The sequence below is a fragment of the Typopeltis vanoorti genome, chromosome 13 (assembly GCF_054136105.1).
Source record: "Typopeltis vanoorti isolate ZY-2024b chromosome 13, IOZ_Tvanoo_1.0, whole genome shotgun sequence".
Classification (NCBI taxonomy): domain Eukaryota; kingdom Metazoa; phylum Arthropoda; class Arachnida; order Uropygi; family Thelyphonidae; genus Typopeltis; species Typopeltis vanoorti.
The window spans coordinates 127,139,625-127,155,151 of record NC_143561.1 but is presented as its reverse complement, the minus strand read 5'-3'; the positions used below and the strand labels follow the sequence as shown (position 1 = coordinate 127,155,151).

The following is a 15,527-nucleotide window of genomic DNA, read 5'->3' as shown; positions in this document are numbered from 1 at the left end:
TATGTAATTCCTCAGCTAGCTCCATTTCTTTGCCATTCAGGCTTCTTACGTTGATAGTACCGATCTTTAACTCTGGTGATGTTGATTTGGGGTTTGTTTTCAGATTTGTTCCAGTAGCTGACTTTTCGCTGTTCGCCCTGGTTCCCTGGCGAAAACAACGGGGGCCTTGTTTAACCGGGCGACTCCCCAGCCGGCATGAAATTTTGTCATGTTGGACCATCATTTGTTATTTTGGTTTAACCAATAAGAATTCAATTTGGTCAGCTAAATCCCAAATTGCCAGCCCATCCTCGTTCCTTCGGTATCCAAGTAGATAACCAACAGGGTGCACCACGAGAAGGTGAGGATTGGACATTAGGTCAGAAGCCCTGGTCGGTTCTCCGCAGTCCTTTAAAGGCTATGTGGAGGTCTCCTCTCAATTATACAGCTTTGACCCTTAAGCACCCTTCTTCTAGACTTTTCCCAATAAAATGGCTGTCCTGGCTGTCGTGATTAACTGGTGAACCAATTAACTGTAATGTACTGTGTGTATGCACCCTGGTCATACAACACACTAGGTTCCAGACCACCATTGTATAGCGAATTTCATTATATAACAAATCATTGCCTTTTTTATTTATTTGTCTTGTTTATTTATTTATATGTATTAGTATAATAGCATTTTAAGCAATAATTAAAAATTAATCATTAATTTTTACATATGAAAAAATTTTTCAGAAATTAAAGTTTTCTCATTTTGGCAGTTTTTCAATATCAACTGAGCTAGCACTTTAATAAGAATTTTATTTTATATTTAACAACTGTGACAACAGTAGAGTGAGGAAAGTTTAGCCTGTGGCCTATCTCAGTGTTTAATATACCATCATTCAGATTTACAAACAGTAGTCCAGATGTGGCCATAAGGCATCAGTGACGACAGTATTTTAGTGAATTTTAATAAAATAAAATTAAAATTGGAATAAAAGTGGACTTTTATTTTTCTGTGTATATAGCTTTTAATTGAACTGGAGAAGAGGTCTTGGAGTTATCCGTCTTCATCAGAATGGTGGGTTAGCTTGAAAGAGAAAATTAAATCTAACTTTGATGCTGTTTTGGTAAGCATAATTCAGTTTTGTTGGCTTCATTCTTGATGATTTGGGCATTTTGCTTCTGTATGTGATGACCAGCAAATGTAATATCTTTCTACTGTTGATTCTCACTATAGCAAGCTTATAACCTAAATATTTTATAATTAGCTGTAATCAGTGGTTTGGCTTCAAGCAAAAGTTTTCGGTAATTCACTATGGCAAGTGAGTAGGTTTGTTATAACAGTGTTTGCTGTACTGAGAGTCAGCTATATATGCATTTGATTAAATCTTCATTATATAAAATTTTCATAAATATTTCTATGAAAGAAAAATGCTTTGTTTCTTTTATCACACTATGAAAAATGGAAATTTTTTTTTAAGTTAAGGGATATTGTATCCCATATTGTTTCTTAGCTGAATGGGGAAACTCAAAGAGTTTCATGCCGAATATAGAAACTGTATATAAAGTCCAGCGATTCCAAGTATAAGCAAATACCTGGATAGCAGCACCTGATCCCATAGGGTAGTGCAAGTTGAGGCAACTCATAGAAAGGGCGGAGCAAGCTCCGATCACTATTCTTGATATTTACACATAATGTGAACTTAGCTCCTAGGAGGTGTATTACTGTTCTACATTGAGAGAAGGTCACTATCCAGACCGGTTTCAACCTTTTTTGAGGTCTCATCAGTGAGTAGGTAGACCTAGTTAATACCAAGTTTGTAGCAAACAGAACTTATATCCCTTCTATGAGAATAGCCATGGAGGTGTCCTAATAAATTACTAATTATATGAAGAGCCAAAGGCTTCAATTCGGCGACATGAACTTATTTAAGTTAAGGGATATTGTATCTCACATATTGTTTCTCATCCCTTAACTTAAATAAGTTCATGTCGCCAAATTGAAGCCTTTGGTTCTTCATATAATTAGTAATGGAAAGTTTCATTTTTCCAGAAAGAAACCATAAAAATAAGGAACCATAGTTAGGTAATAAAATGATTTTTCTACAGGGAAAATAGTAATTAGAAGATTTTGGCTTTGATAAAATTAAGCATTTATATTCATTTCAGTGATCTTGAATGTAACTGACAAATTAGTATGTCTGAAAGCTATATCTGATTCCATCCCCAGAGTTAGAAAAATGAGTGACATAGGAGATAATTTATCATTAGATTATTGATATTTATGTAGGATGTACAAGATATTGTGATAGCACTAAATGTTTAAGTATACATTATTATTAGCCTGCCATCAACAATCATTGATGATTGTTGATGGCAGGCTATCAACAATCATTGATGGCAGGCTAATAATAATCTGTTCTGTTTTATTTACTATACTGCCTGATATTAGCTGCTCAAGTATTCTTAAATGCTAACAATGTCAATTTTGCTTTCTAATATCTTCATTTTTAATATGAATTTGCTATTGACATCTATTCACACCCCTAATCTGTCATCTCTAGTCTGATATTAACTCATTTCTAACAATTCTCAGATTCATAAAAAAATTCTCTTGAATCCTGTCTTGTATACTGTTAATTTAATGTTTTGACTACTTTCTCTCTTCTTCCACATAGATTTCTTCAGTTGACTCCATACTATACCAGCTTTGCTTATTTTGTTGTCTATTTCTCTATTTAATTTTTGAACTTTGTGAAAAATTTAGCCTAGATAGAAGCTAAAATTGAAATGTTTTATAGATTCTTTATTCAATATGTAGATGTTGTTTCCAAACATTCTTGTCTGTATTTAGTCTTTCTTCTAATTACTACTTTTCTTGCCAAATCGAATACAGTAATTCAGTCTAGTTTAAGAATCCTACAGAATTGTACTGGATATAATGCAAAGCATAATATTATCTACTCAATGTAAATTGCTGAGAACATCTCCAACTTTCATATCAGGTTTAAGGCCACTTGCTTTTATAATGTGATTCATTCAGGTAATAAATAACAGTAGAAATAGTGTGTGCTTGTCTCATACCTGATTTTATATCAAACCATCTTCCTGTACCTTCTTTAGTTTTAATTGCTGACTTACAATACAGATATAGACTATGTATTGCTCAATATAATGTCCTGTTTATACTACATAATCATAGTGTTTTGAGCGGTCTTCATCTTGCACCTTGTCATATGTCTTTTCCAGATCTTCTTCATGTAGTTTCCTCAGTGAGAGGGTGCAGTACCATGTCCTTCCAGTTCTCTCTGTTGGTGGCTTTCCTTTTTGTTTCTGCATAGCCATGTGATCCTGTCCATGATCTTATATCTTCAAACCATGTCCTTTGTTTTTTACCTCTTGATCCTTTTCCCATAATTTTTTCTTCCAAAACTGTTAGTATCCTCTGTCCTGCTACACCTCTCAGTACATGTCCTGCCAATCTCATCTTTCTCTGGATCGTTTCCTGTAATTAAGATTTCTGTATTTGTCACATGTTCTGTCCATGAGATTTTCAGAGCTCTCCTATAGCACCACATTTCAAAGGCCATTATCTGTTGTCTTACTGTCTTCTTGAATACCCTTGTCTCACTTCCATATGTGAAAATTAGCCACACTAATGTTCTAATCATTCCTTTCTTTGTCTCGATACCCACAGAACTTCTGAGCAGATCTTTATTTTTCCAGAAGGGATCTTTAGCTATGACTGTTCTTACTTTTATTTCTTTATCTTGCTTTCCATCTGCAGTAAAGTATGTTCCTAAATATTTGTATGCTGTTACGTTCAAATTTCATATTGTTAATGAATATTTCTGGCTCAGATCTGTTTTCTTTTGAGATTTTCATAAATTTGGTCTTTTTTGCATTTATATCTAATCCAAACTCTTTACCTTCTTCAATTAGTAGCTGCAGTAATTTGATTAATTTATTTCAGTTTTCTGTTATTGGAATAGTATCATCAGCATATCTAAGATTGTTGTATTTTATACCATTGATACTAATTCCTATTTTTTGTTTTTCAATCTTTTTCATCAGTCTCACTATAGATATTAAATAAATTTGGTGAAAGGATACAACCTTGTCTAACTCCTCTTTTTATTTTTACTTCAGAAGTTCTCAGAGTTAAACAGCTTTATCTTCTGTTTGGTATAAATCATTTTTATAATCTTAAGTACATGATCTTCTATGTCTAATTTATCTAATATATTGAACATTTTATTATGTTTTATCTGGTCGAAGGCCTTCTGAAAGTCTATGAAGCATATTTATATGTTCCTATTTCTTTCAAGTGATTTTTCTATTTCTATTAATATTTTTAGTTCCAGGATAGTATTAATGGTTCCTGAAGCCTTTCTGTTGTTTACTCAATTCACCAATTAAGGCTCTTTCAATTTCTTTGTTAACACTGGTTAAAATAATTTTATATGCATGGGATATTAGGCTCGCCGTTCTGTAATCCTCACAATTTCGTGCATTATTTTCTTTGGAATTTTTCTTTTTCCAGATCTATAAAAGTTAATTTATAAATCTTATATTCCAAGACCACTGAAATTGTGATCCCAAATTTTTACTAAACCTAGCTTGTTCTCCAAGTTTTTCTTATCTCAAGTATGATTGTATAAATCTTAACTGGAACACTTGTTGGATTCTGTGTAATTCCTATATTTAGTTTTATTTCCCTTTTTATATATGTATACTTATGAGCTCTATTCCAGTCGTCTGGAATTTGAATTTCATATTGTGGATGTGTGGAGTGAGTTTCACAGACAAAAAGACTTATACAACAAGAATGGTTTGCATCTGAATGGATTTAGTATTCAAAGTCTGGAAAAAATGTTGTTGAATGAAGTGAAAGTGGATATGCAAAATCAAGTACTTTTCGGAGAGAAGCCATTGAGCAAGATATACACAGATATCAATGAGGCAGCTGACTGTAAGAATGTGCATAAAATGCTTTAGTACTGCTGATAACAAACCAGAATTGGATATTAGTATAAAGTGTCAGAATAGCAGTGGGACTAAGGGGCTTTTGGTCTTTATGTACACTAATGCCAGGAGCATTTGGAACAAGGGGAATGAGTTATTGGCATTTGTTAGTTCATCCTGGCCAAAGGTTATCGGCATTAGTAACACATGGCTGACAGAAGATAATATAGTTAGTGGGATAGAGTGTGAAGGGTACAGTATGTTCAGGGAGGATAGAGAGAAAAGAATGGAGTAGAAGTTCAACTGCAGGCCAGTGAAAATAGCAAATTTGGGGCCATCTAGTATGAGATAGTGGCTAGCAGAACAAAATATACAGTTGGATGCTTCTATAGATTAGGAGATGGAAATAATTACAAATAATTATTTGTAATTATCATCATATGCTACCTGAGGTAGCATATGATGGAATAGACTAGAGATTTGAGAGTACATCTAGTAATTGCATCAGTGAATTTGTCTATAACCAATATGACCACACTGGCACCAATTGGTGAGAGTGATCATAAGGCCTTGACCTGGGAGGTGGCTTAATATGTGGAATTTTCAATTAAGAGGGAGTACATGTGGAATTATAGGGCTGGTAAGTATTGACAAGCTTAGGAGATTACTTGGACCAGTGCTATGGTATTGTGAAACTGCATGGGCTGGATGTTGATAGTGCATGGAAAATGATAAATTGAAGGAAGCAATAACAGACTGCATACCTAGAGACAGGAGAATAAATGAGGTGAGAGTTAACTGGATGAATATCATCATTAAGCTGAAGCTAGAAAAACAGAAAAATTTGTTGAAGGAATTCAAGGAGAAAGCTCACCAGCAGGCACATGAGCAGTACAAAGTACAGGCCAAAAGGGTAACCACTGTGATGAGAAAGGCAAAAGCAGAGTACGAAAGGAAATTAACAGTTCAGTCCAAAGATAATTCCAAACAGTTCTTTAAATATGTTGCAAGTAAAAGGAAGATTAATGGGAATGATTTTAATGGATGCCGATGGTAGGACGGTAACTGAATCAGTCAAAATAGTAGAATTACTAAGTGAACACTTGGTAAGAGTATATCATCGAGCTGGAGATATTGCATTAACAAGAGAGGCCAAGACTCGTGGAAATTGAGGTAAATGAAATGGAGGTGCATAGCATATTACAGAACCTATGAATACAGCTATATGATTAGATGGCATACCAGCTCAAGTTTTACATGAAGGTGCTAGGGAATTGTCAGTGCCTATGACCACATTATTTAATGTATGTCTCAGCTCTTAGTCCCAATGGGATGGAGAGAGGGGGAAAATAGTTCCACTGCATAAAGGAGGCTCCAAGACTGATATAGCAATTTGCCGACCGATTCAACATATCAGGAGTCATTGTCAAGGTACTGGAGAAGTTGGTCAAGAGCAAAATACAGGAATGGATAGACAGAAATGGGATTCTGTATGGGGGTTGCATGGCTTTGTGAAGGGTAGGTTGTGCCTCAGTAACTTGCTCACATTTTATAATACAGGAACAGCTGAGTTGTATACAGTAATAGGTTTACAGTGATACTGCTGGACTTTGCAAAAGCCTTTAACAGTATACCACATGGAATTCTAATCAATAAACTACAGCATATGGGGATGGATATAAAGTTGAAGTGGATAAGAGGGTGGTTGATGGAGATATATCAGCAAGTAGTTTATTCAGGAAGAAATACAGAGTCTCTAAGAAGGCCTGTGACTAGTAGTATCCCACACAGCTCTGTTCTTGGGCTGCTACTATTTAATTTGCACATTAATGATATAGGAAGGGATCTGAGATGAACTGTTCAGTTGTTTGCTGATGATGCAAAATTGGGTAGAGTAATAGTTAATACAGATGTTATAATTTGCAGGATGATTTGGATAGATTTAGCAGTCTGAGCAAAAGAGAATGGATGTCAGTTTAATGTGGCAAAGTGTAAGGTTATGCATTTTGGGATGAAAAGATTACTAGTTTGTATACCACATTGATGGAACTGTACTCCAGGAATTGACAAAGCCAGAGATTTTGGGGTGTTAGTGGATAATGAGTTAAAGTTTAGAGGGCACATTGCAAAAGTGGCTAATGCAGCAAATCGGATTACTTGGTTTCAGAAGAAAACTCTGATGAGCAGAGATAAGTAGTCTTATCAAGGCTCAATAAAGAGGTTATTATACCTCTTTATTGAGCCTTAATAAGACTCCATCTTGACTACTGCTCGCAGATCTGGTATCTGGTCACCTGGGTTTTTTGGCGATGAGGGGATAGCAGGTCTATCGAATGAACCTTATAAAAACAGATTGAAGATTTGCGAGTTACAGAAATTGGTTGACATGTGGAAAAGAGGCAATATGATTGAGACATACAAATTACTGAAGGATTTTTACAAGATTAATACAGAAGAAAATTTTCAGAATAGGTCTGGTGGTGGGAGAACTAGTGGCTATCCTTGGAAACAGAGCAAAAGTGTAGTTAGGAAGGGTGTTAGAACCAGATTTTTTGCTTGGAGAGTAGTGAATGAGTGGAATAGGTTGCCAGAATCTTGGGGGTGCCATGACTGTGAATGAGTTCAAAGCAAAGTATGATAGATACTGTCTAAATGTTGGATAGTGCTTGGCATGTTTAGGGCCTCCATTGATGAGTCTAAGGACTCCATGGAGTAGACCATAATATACCTCCATATTTGAGCATTTCTGGTCAAGCATTCCTTTTATAGCACTCTTTCCTCCATTTCTAAGCTTTTCAATAGCCTCTAGAGCATTTTTCCACCTTCCAGAAGTTCTATATTTTTACCAGTGTCTTCCTTTTCAGTTCTATTTTGCTACATTTACATGTTGCTTCTTTTTCTTATGTTTTTCTTTCTATTCTCTCAGAGCACATGCTGACTTAATTGATGGAAACTTTCAACATAGTTTCTTCTTTTCCATCATCGTCTCTTTAATTTTTTGAGTCATCATGGTGTTCCCAGATTTTGAACCTTGGAAATAACTTTATCACATGCCTTCTTGGCTGAACCAGTTTTTTTTTTTTTTTTAAGAGTGCCACTGAATCTTCAAAGTTTGGTTCTAGTTTTTAAAGTCCTTCATTTTTTTTTTTAAATAATATTTGTGTGTATAGTTCACCTCTGGAAGTTGCTCAATGTTGATCATTTTTAAAATTTTTGTTCATTATTTTTTTTTGTTTCTGTAACAAATTAAACTTGCCAAGAAATTATATTGTGTAATCTTTCATCCAAGTGTAAGCACACAAAGTTTGGATGTGAGGTATCTACACAACTAGACTACTTGTATATTAGAAGAAAGTGTCTTATTAATTATTTTAGTATTATCTATAATGCAAAGCAGGCATCATTTTTGGATGTGTATAATCTATGCATTATGGGAAGGGTCACTACCCAGACTTGTCTCAACCTTTATTTGAGATCTCTTCAGTGGGAGCTGGACTCAGAAGAGATAGCAAGTTGAGTTAATCAAAAATAAAGTATGAAGATTCTTCATATCCAAATATCATACTTGATATTTGGATACGTAAGGCTTCGTTACAATTACACTTGAATAAAATACACAACTATAGTTTTTTGACAAGTTTAAGTTAATTTGTAACCAAGTGAAACTACTTGTATATGGGAATATGGCATCTGCATTAATTCCACCGTCGTAGGTTGTCTGGGTCTGGCTCCTGTGATGAGAACTCAATAAAGGTTGAAACCAGTCTGGGTAGCGACCCCTTCTCATAATGCATAACATACACATCCTTTCAGATGTGTGCTTTGCATTATGGGATACTAAGACAATTGATGTGGAGTCATCCTCTATATACAAGTAACTTAGTCATGAAGATACTTCATGTGCAAACTTTGCTTACACTTGGATGAAGAACTAAATAAGAATATAATTTCTTTGCAAGTTTAATTTAATTTGTAACCAAATGGAAAATCTTTTCAGTGTCAAAATCATTTTTATTCTGCTCAAGACTAAATGGCGATTACTTTATTTAATCCTCTGTATACTCTTGTGTTCCAGACTAGTGAGAGATGAGAGCTCAATAAAGGTTGAAACTAGTCTGGGTAGTGACCCCTTCACATAATACATAGCATTATATACATCCTTTCAGATATACTAAGGCAATTGATATGGAATCATCCTCTATATACAACTAACCCAGTCATGAAGATATCAACAGGTATGAACTCATTATGGGGTTTAATGGAATAAATACAGCACATATAAATAATTAAACAATATGTTTAATCACTCCTATATTTTCTCTGTCACTGAAACATCATCAGGGAAACAACATTAAAATTGGAAAAACACACAAATTTGCACAAATACTAAGTGGAAAAGATTAGACTGAAAGCCTAAAGTGACAGGCACCCTATATGAGTGCTGTTACACCTGATATCTTAAGAATGTAGAATTCTCAGCTATCTTGGTGTAACATGAAGAATAAATAAATTAAAAACCCTGCAAAAAAAAAAAAATATAATATATGAATTATTTAAAAGAAAAAGAAATATTCTTGCATCCAATAAAATATATAAAAAATAAAAGTGTTTGTTAAACTAACTAACAAAAGAAAGAATATATTAATATTGTGATATGATTTAAAAGAGAAAATTTAACTAAATAAGACAGAAAAGGATTAGTCATAAGCGATGGTATGTGAGAGGCTAGAGATTAAAATATTAAATGAATTCATAGAAAAAATTTGGAAAGGGGATTAAGTTAGAGGCTAGCGGAAGAAAAACAACAGACTATCGCTCAGGGCCAATTCCCGGATTGAGACATCATTTGGCTCGCCAACCAAAGGACGTTTGGCAGAAAAAAACGCCACCCTAATTGGTTGGTGAAGTAAAAACAAGTAGGGGGCGGAGAAAAGAAGTTAAAGAGGGTGCTGTTAGGAGAGCAAGTATAAAACGGTTGGAAACCCCCTTAAGGCTTTTTGGTTTTGGTTTTGGTTCTGTTCCCGAGGAGTTCTCTAAGAGCTCCGTGGCATAGGTTTCACGCTTTTTTCCTGAGTGGAGATTGGGGTTATATCTCCGTCGTCACAACATGGAAACAAAAGTGAGCGGGATTTCGATTCCAGATTTCCTATGTAAGAGGCGAAGAATGCCATAGAGTCAAAGAAAAGGAAACATATTCTTTGTGTTTCAACTTCAATGACAACCACGAGAAAGGAAAAGCTATAAAGATATCGATATCCACATCGCGAGTCGCAAAGCCGTCATATAGATGATTCAAAGTGTGTTCTGAATTACAAAAGTTTAAGACCGTGTAAGCATAGTTCAACTCCAAAAGGAACGTAGGAGTAGCAGATTATCGGGGAGGTTATACCAAGCTAGTTCAATCAGAAGAAGGTAAAGGCCCATATGAAAAACTCGAGAAAGAAAGGTACTGTTAAATATATCTAATGTTAACTAAAATTTGTCTGTAATAAGTATCATTATTCTAATACGGAACTGTTGAAGTGACCAAGGAAAATTTATACTAGGACTTTAGTATCTGACAGAATATATTAAAAGTAAGCTGGCTAGTGTTAATGTTATGTGAATAATTAAGTGTCCTGAGAATTTTGCATGTCTATTGTAATGTATAGGAAAGTTAAAATGTCCTAGTTGTGTGTTAGTGCAGAAAAAGGTTTAGTTAATCTACTTAAGTTTGAATAGTTAAATAGTGTGAATTAATCTTATTTGTCCATGTCAAATGAATTTACGTGTTGAATGTGTATGGCGGCATGATCGTAATACTAGTTATGTGTTAGTGCAGTAAATGGTTTAGTTAATCTACTTAAGTTTGAATAGTTAAATAGTGTGAATTAATCTTATTTGTCCATGTCAAGTGAATTTATGTGTTGAATTGTTATGGCGGCATGATCGTAATACCCATTATAGGATCATAGCCTAATTACTTGTAATAAGTTAATGTTAGTTTGTAAGTATTTAGTTTAGCATTGAATTGAGTAATAACAAAAATTGAATTATACCATGTTAAAGTTTTTAATAAACCTTTTGTCCAATGATAAAACAGTTGTCTGAAATTGCTGTCCAATGCACCACTTGAAAAATACGGACCTAATCACGCGGGAAATTAATGTGTTAAGAAACGAGATAAAGTGTCACGACTGCAACATAGTTACACTTTCAGACATATTTGAGTTCTTTCTCCTTGTTTTTGTATATAATATCTCAAACTAAATATCCCAAAAGGCGCAGTATAAATACAAATATTAGGGGTACTAAGGGGAGAAAAGTATTAGTAAAAATTTTGGTGATATCTCGAGCATAGATAATAGATGAACATAGATAAGAGGAAATTACTAGATAGAATAAAAATCGTAAAATGGGACACAACAGTGCTGTTGAGTGGGATGCCTAAGAATTAGTTTCCCAAGTTTTGGTCAGTTTAATAATACCATATTTATTAGGTTAGGTTAGGTCAAGTTAATAGAACCTCCAATCTGTGTTCTACTGAGGCTGATGTTATTGCTGAACTCTCCTTTATTTGCCATGCTTTCCTGTCCAATGGTTACAATGCCAAAAAAGGTCAACAAATTAATTGAGCCTTCCATCTCCTCCCATCTCTCTCAACATGCTGACTATAGTAATGCTATCATTGTTCCTTATAACCAGGGCTCTTCAGAAAAAATAACCAGAAATCTAAATAAGTACAATCTCTGCACAGCATTCAAACCTTATCTAAACCTGGCTGCCATTATCTGCTCTGCCAAGGATCTTCTACCTCCTCTATCAGTTTCAAGTGTTTACAGAGTTCCTTGTTCATGCAACTTATCTTATTATGGTCACTCTGGGAGATCTGCTAACATCTGCCTAGAAGAACATAAAAAATACATCTGTCAAAATAAGTATGGTCAGTCAGAGCTTGCTTTGAATACCTTTCACAAAATCAAATGGGAAAAAAAAAACTACTATGCTTCACCACAAAAAAATACAAACTTGAAGGACTTTTTTAGAATCAGCAGCAGAATTAAAAAAACAACCTAATATTAAGAAATATGGTTGTATTTAACTTCCCAAAATTTGGGACACTATAATTCTTAGGGCTACCCAACACAGCTAAGGTTAGCCAACAGCACCCATAGAGGGAAATCCTCACACGACTTTAGACTTTGTCTAATCTTTTTGACTTAGTGTTTGTGCAAATTTGTGTGTGTTTTTGCAATTTTAATATTGTTTCCCTAATGATATCTCAGTGATTGAGATGAAATATAGGAATGATTAAACATATTATTTATTTATATGCTGTATTTATTCTATTAAAGCCCATAATGAGTTCATATCTGCACATAAGTCTAAATCAGCATTTCTCAACGTTTTTTGGATCATACCCCGCCTCAAAGATTTTGATGTCCCCCTTGCTGACAATGGTGAGTGTTTTGAGTATATCAGTGGTGAGGTGATGAATGCAGCATCATTTTCTAATTGCCCCCAAAATATTCAAATTGTCCCCCTGTGGGGCGTACGCTCCACGTTCAGAAACACTGGTCTAAATAGTCGATTAACACAATACTGTATTTTTCTGTGTATAAGATGAACCCTACTTTTTCAAACCCAAAATTAAGAAATCAATATTTTAAATATAAAACAGAACACATCTGTTATTTTTTTAAATATTCAAAGTATATTTAGTAATTAGGTAATATTTTTAAGATACATATTAAGATGCATTTCAGATGCATTTTCTGGGCTAACTTGGTTCGTGTTCTCTTGGCGAACCCTTCTCTCCTCATGAAGTTGAAGCACCATTTTGCCTTTCCTGTGAAATCCACAATGTTCATTTCTCTTGTAAATCTTTTTGCTTCATATTGAATAAGCTTGGTTGACATGCATATCCCACTCTTGTGTTGCTCCATAATCCAAGTCTTAAGCCTCCAACTTTGGTCATTTTGCTGGTTTTCTTCTTAAGACCCTCTTCTTTTTTGGCATTTTGAGTAGTTGTTCTTCCTGTTTTCTCCACTGTCTAATCATACACTCAGTGGGAGGAGGTCCAAACTGTCTCACTTTATGATTTTAACTTGAATTTTGAAGAATATGACAATCGTTTTTTATTTTCGGACATTTTTATGGGCTAATGCTCAAAATATTGTTAATGCATTAACTTACCCCACCAACAAGTTCAAACGTATGAATGCTTTCAGAGTTCTGATTGGTTTATTCAGAATCAGCTGTTAATGACGTCAATCGACAGTTAACAAAGGCTAGTGATTGGCGGAAGCCTGTTCGCTGAGACAAGGTACTGGCAGTTTCGCCACAGCAACCGCATGTATGTAAATGTATTGAGGTATGTAAATCAAAACCAAAAACTCTGAGTGATTTAATGATCAATCTAAATCTCACTGAGTGATCCTAAAGGTTCACTACTAAATTCATCACTCCTGACCTGAATCATTGCTCCAGGACAGGAAACTCAGTAGTAGCTCCATCCAGTGACAGGCAAAAACTAGCCACTAAGCAGAATCTCTCTCTCTCCTCCCCTGGAAGCAAGCTGCTATCAGTAGGATCCAGAGGTTATTAAAGATAACTGGGAACAGTTCTCAAGAGAATTAGACGTAAACTTGTCCAACATTTCGCCCAGACCAGAAAATTATGGAAAGTTCATCAAAGCCATTAGACGGTCTGTTACCAGACACATCCCAAGAGGTTTAAAACATGTTACATTCCAGAATTTAAACACAACATGGAAATATATAAAAGATATTGTGACCTTATGTGATAAAGATCCATTTTCATCAGAAGCAATTGATGCAGGAAAGGAACTTATAGCAGCACTGTTCTGAACAAGGACAATGAGCAGGGAAAATTAAAAACTTCGATATGAAACATAGTAGCAGGAATGCCTAGCTCTTATTCAAAAAAATTATCTGGTAACCCCACAACAGCAGTAGCAACCAAAGTTAATATAAATGCAAACAAAATTGCAACTCGGCTATCTCTGAGTTGCAACTTTGGTACTCACATAAACTGAGTACTGAAGGAAAAATACGAAAGATCACATTAAAAAAAATAATAATTAGGAATTTAGAAAGTAATCTCTTTGAAGCACCATTTACTAAAGAGAACCTAGAAAATTCCCTAAAAGCCTTAAAATCAGGAAAAGCTGCCAGTATAGATGATATCAGAAATGAAGTACTAAGGAATCTGAGAGAAAAGGCAACAGAGTGGTTGTTAGAATTTTTCAACTATTGTTGGAAATTTGCTAAAATACCCAGCATATGGAGGCAAACAAAAGTAATACCTATCCTGAAACTTGGTAAACCTGCTGAGGATCCAAGGAGCTTCAGGCCTATAGCTCTCCTGTGCACAATGCCGAAGCTTTGTGAGAGGTTAATCTTGAACAGACTAAGTCCAGAAATAGAGAAAGTGCTGATAAAAGAACACAGAATTTAAACCAGGAAGATCATACACTGGACAAGTATTAAACTTAACACAGTTTATTGAGGATGGCTTTGAAAGGGGGGGGTTAGCAACAAGAGCTGTATTTATAGATTTGACAGCAGCATATGATACACTAAATCTTAGAAAGCTTGTAGTCAAAATTTACAGCATGACAAACAGCTGTCAGTTAGTGTTGAGGTATTTAGGTTGATTTTCAAGGAAAAAAGAGCAGATTGCTTATCCAGAAAAATGGTCTCCCTCAGGGAAGTGTGCTCTCTCTCCTCCTCTTCAATATATTATATATATTAACGACCAACCTATAAACTCACGGTCAAGAACCTTCTTATATGCAGATGAGCAGGCAATAGCTTATCAACAAAAATCCTTTGGATAACATTGAGAAGAAGCTCACACAAGAGCTAGAAACCTTTACAGTTTACTATAAGGAAAAACCAGCTGAAAACAAATCCCAGTAAAACCCAAATGTCTTTTCCATCTGAATAGTAGGGAGGCGAGAAGAGAGTTGAATATTATTATTATTATCTGAGACCTCCAGGGAGTCAAGGACTCATCGAGGTAGGCTGTAAATTACCCAACCTAATCATACCTTCCCTTAAATTCATTTACACTAGATGCACTCACTACCTGCAAGGGCAAATTATTCCACTCACTCACTACTCTCTGGGAGAAAAACCTAGCTCTTAACCCTTTCTTGACTGAGAACAATCTTAACTTCCATGGATGCCCCTGTGTTCTCTCCCTGCCTTCTATATAATGAAATATTTCATCATTTTAAATGCTATAACACCCATTCAAAAGTTTATAGACCTCTATCATATCACTCCTCTTTCTCCTGTTAACTAAAGTCTCTAATCCACATATTCGCAATCTGTCCTCATAATCTAAATCCCATAATCCGGATATAATCTTTGTATATTTCTTTATCCTCTTGGAACCTGGGAGGCCAAATCTATGCACAGTAATCCAAGTGTGGCCTTATAAAAAAGCAAAATTACTTCCTTATTCTTACATGTCAAGGTTCGCTTCAACATAGCAATTATCATCTGAGTCGTATTTGCAACTTTTGTTATGTGACCTTTGAACTTTAAATTCTTATCCACCAATACACCAAAATCCCTTGCCTCTTC

At 35.0% G+C, this 15,527-nt stretch overlaps 1 protein-coding gene across 1 annotated transcript in view; it reads left to right on the top strand.

The window, feature by feature from the left end:
• The window catches only part of Hacl (2-hydroxyacyl-CoA lyase), a 270,179-nt gene that overhangs the window by 134,731 nt on the left and 119,921 nt on the right, over window positions 1–15,527 (top strand). Inside the window, exon 11 of the mRNA XM_090403161.1 lies at window positions 993–1,094. Within this exon, the coding sequence (XP_090259287.1) occupies window positions 993–1,094 (102 nt within the window). The remainder of the gene's footprint in view (window positions 1–992; window positions 1,095–15,527) is intronic.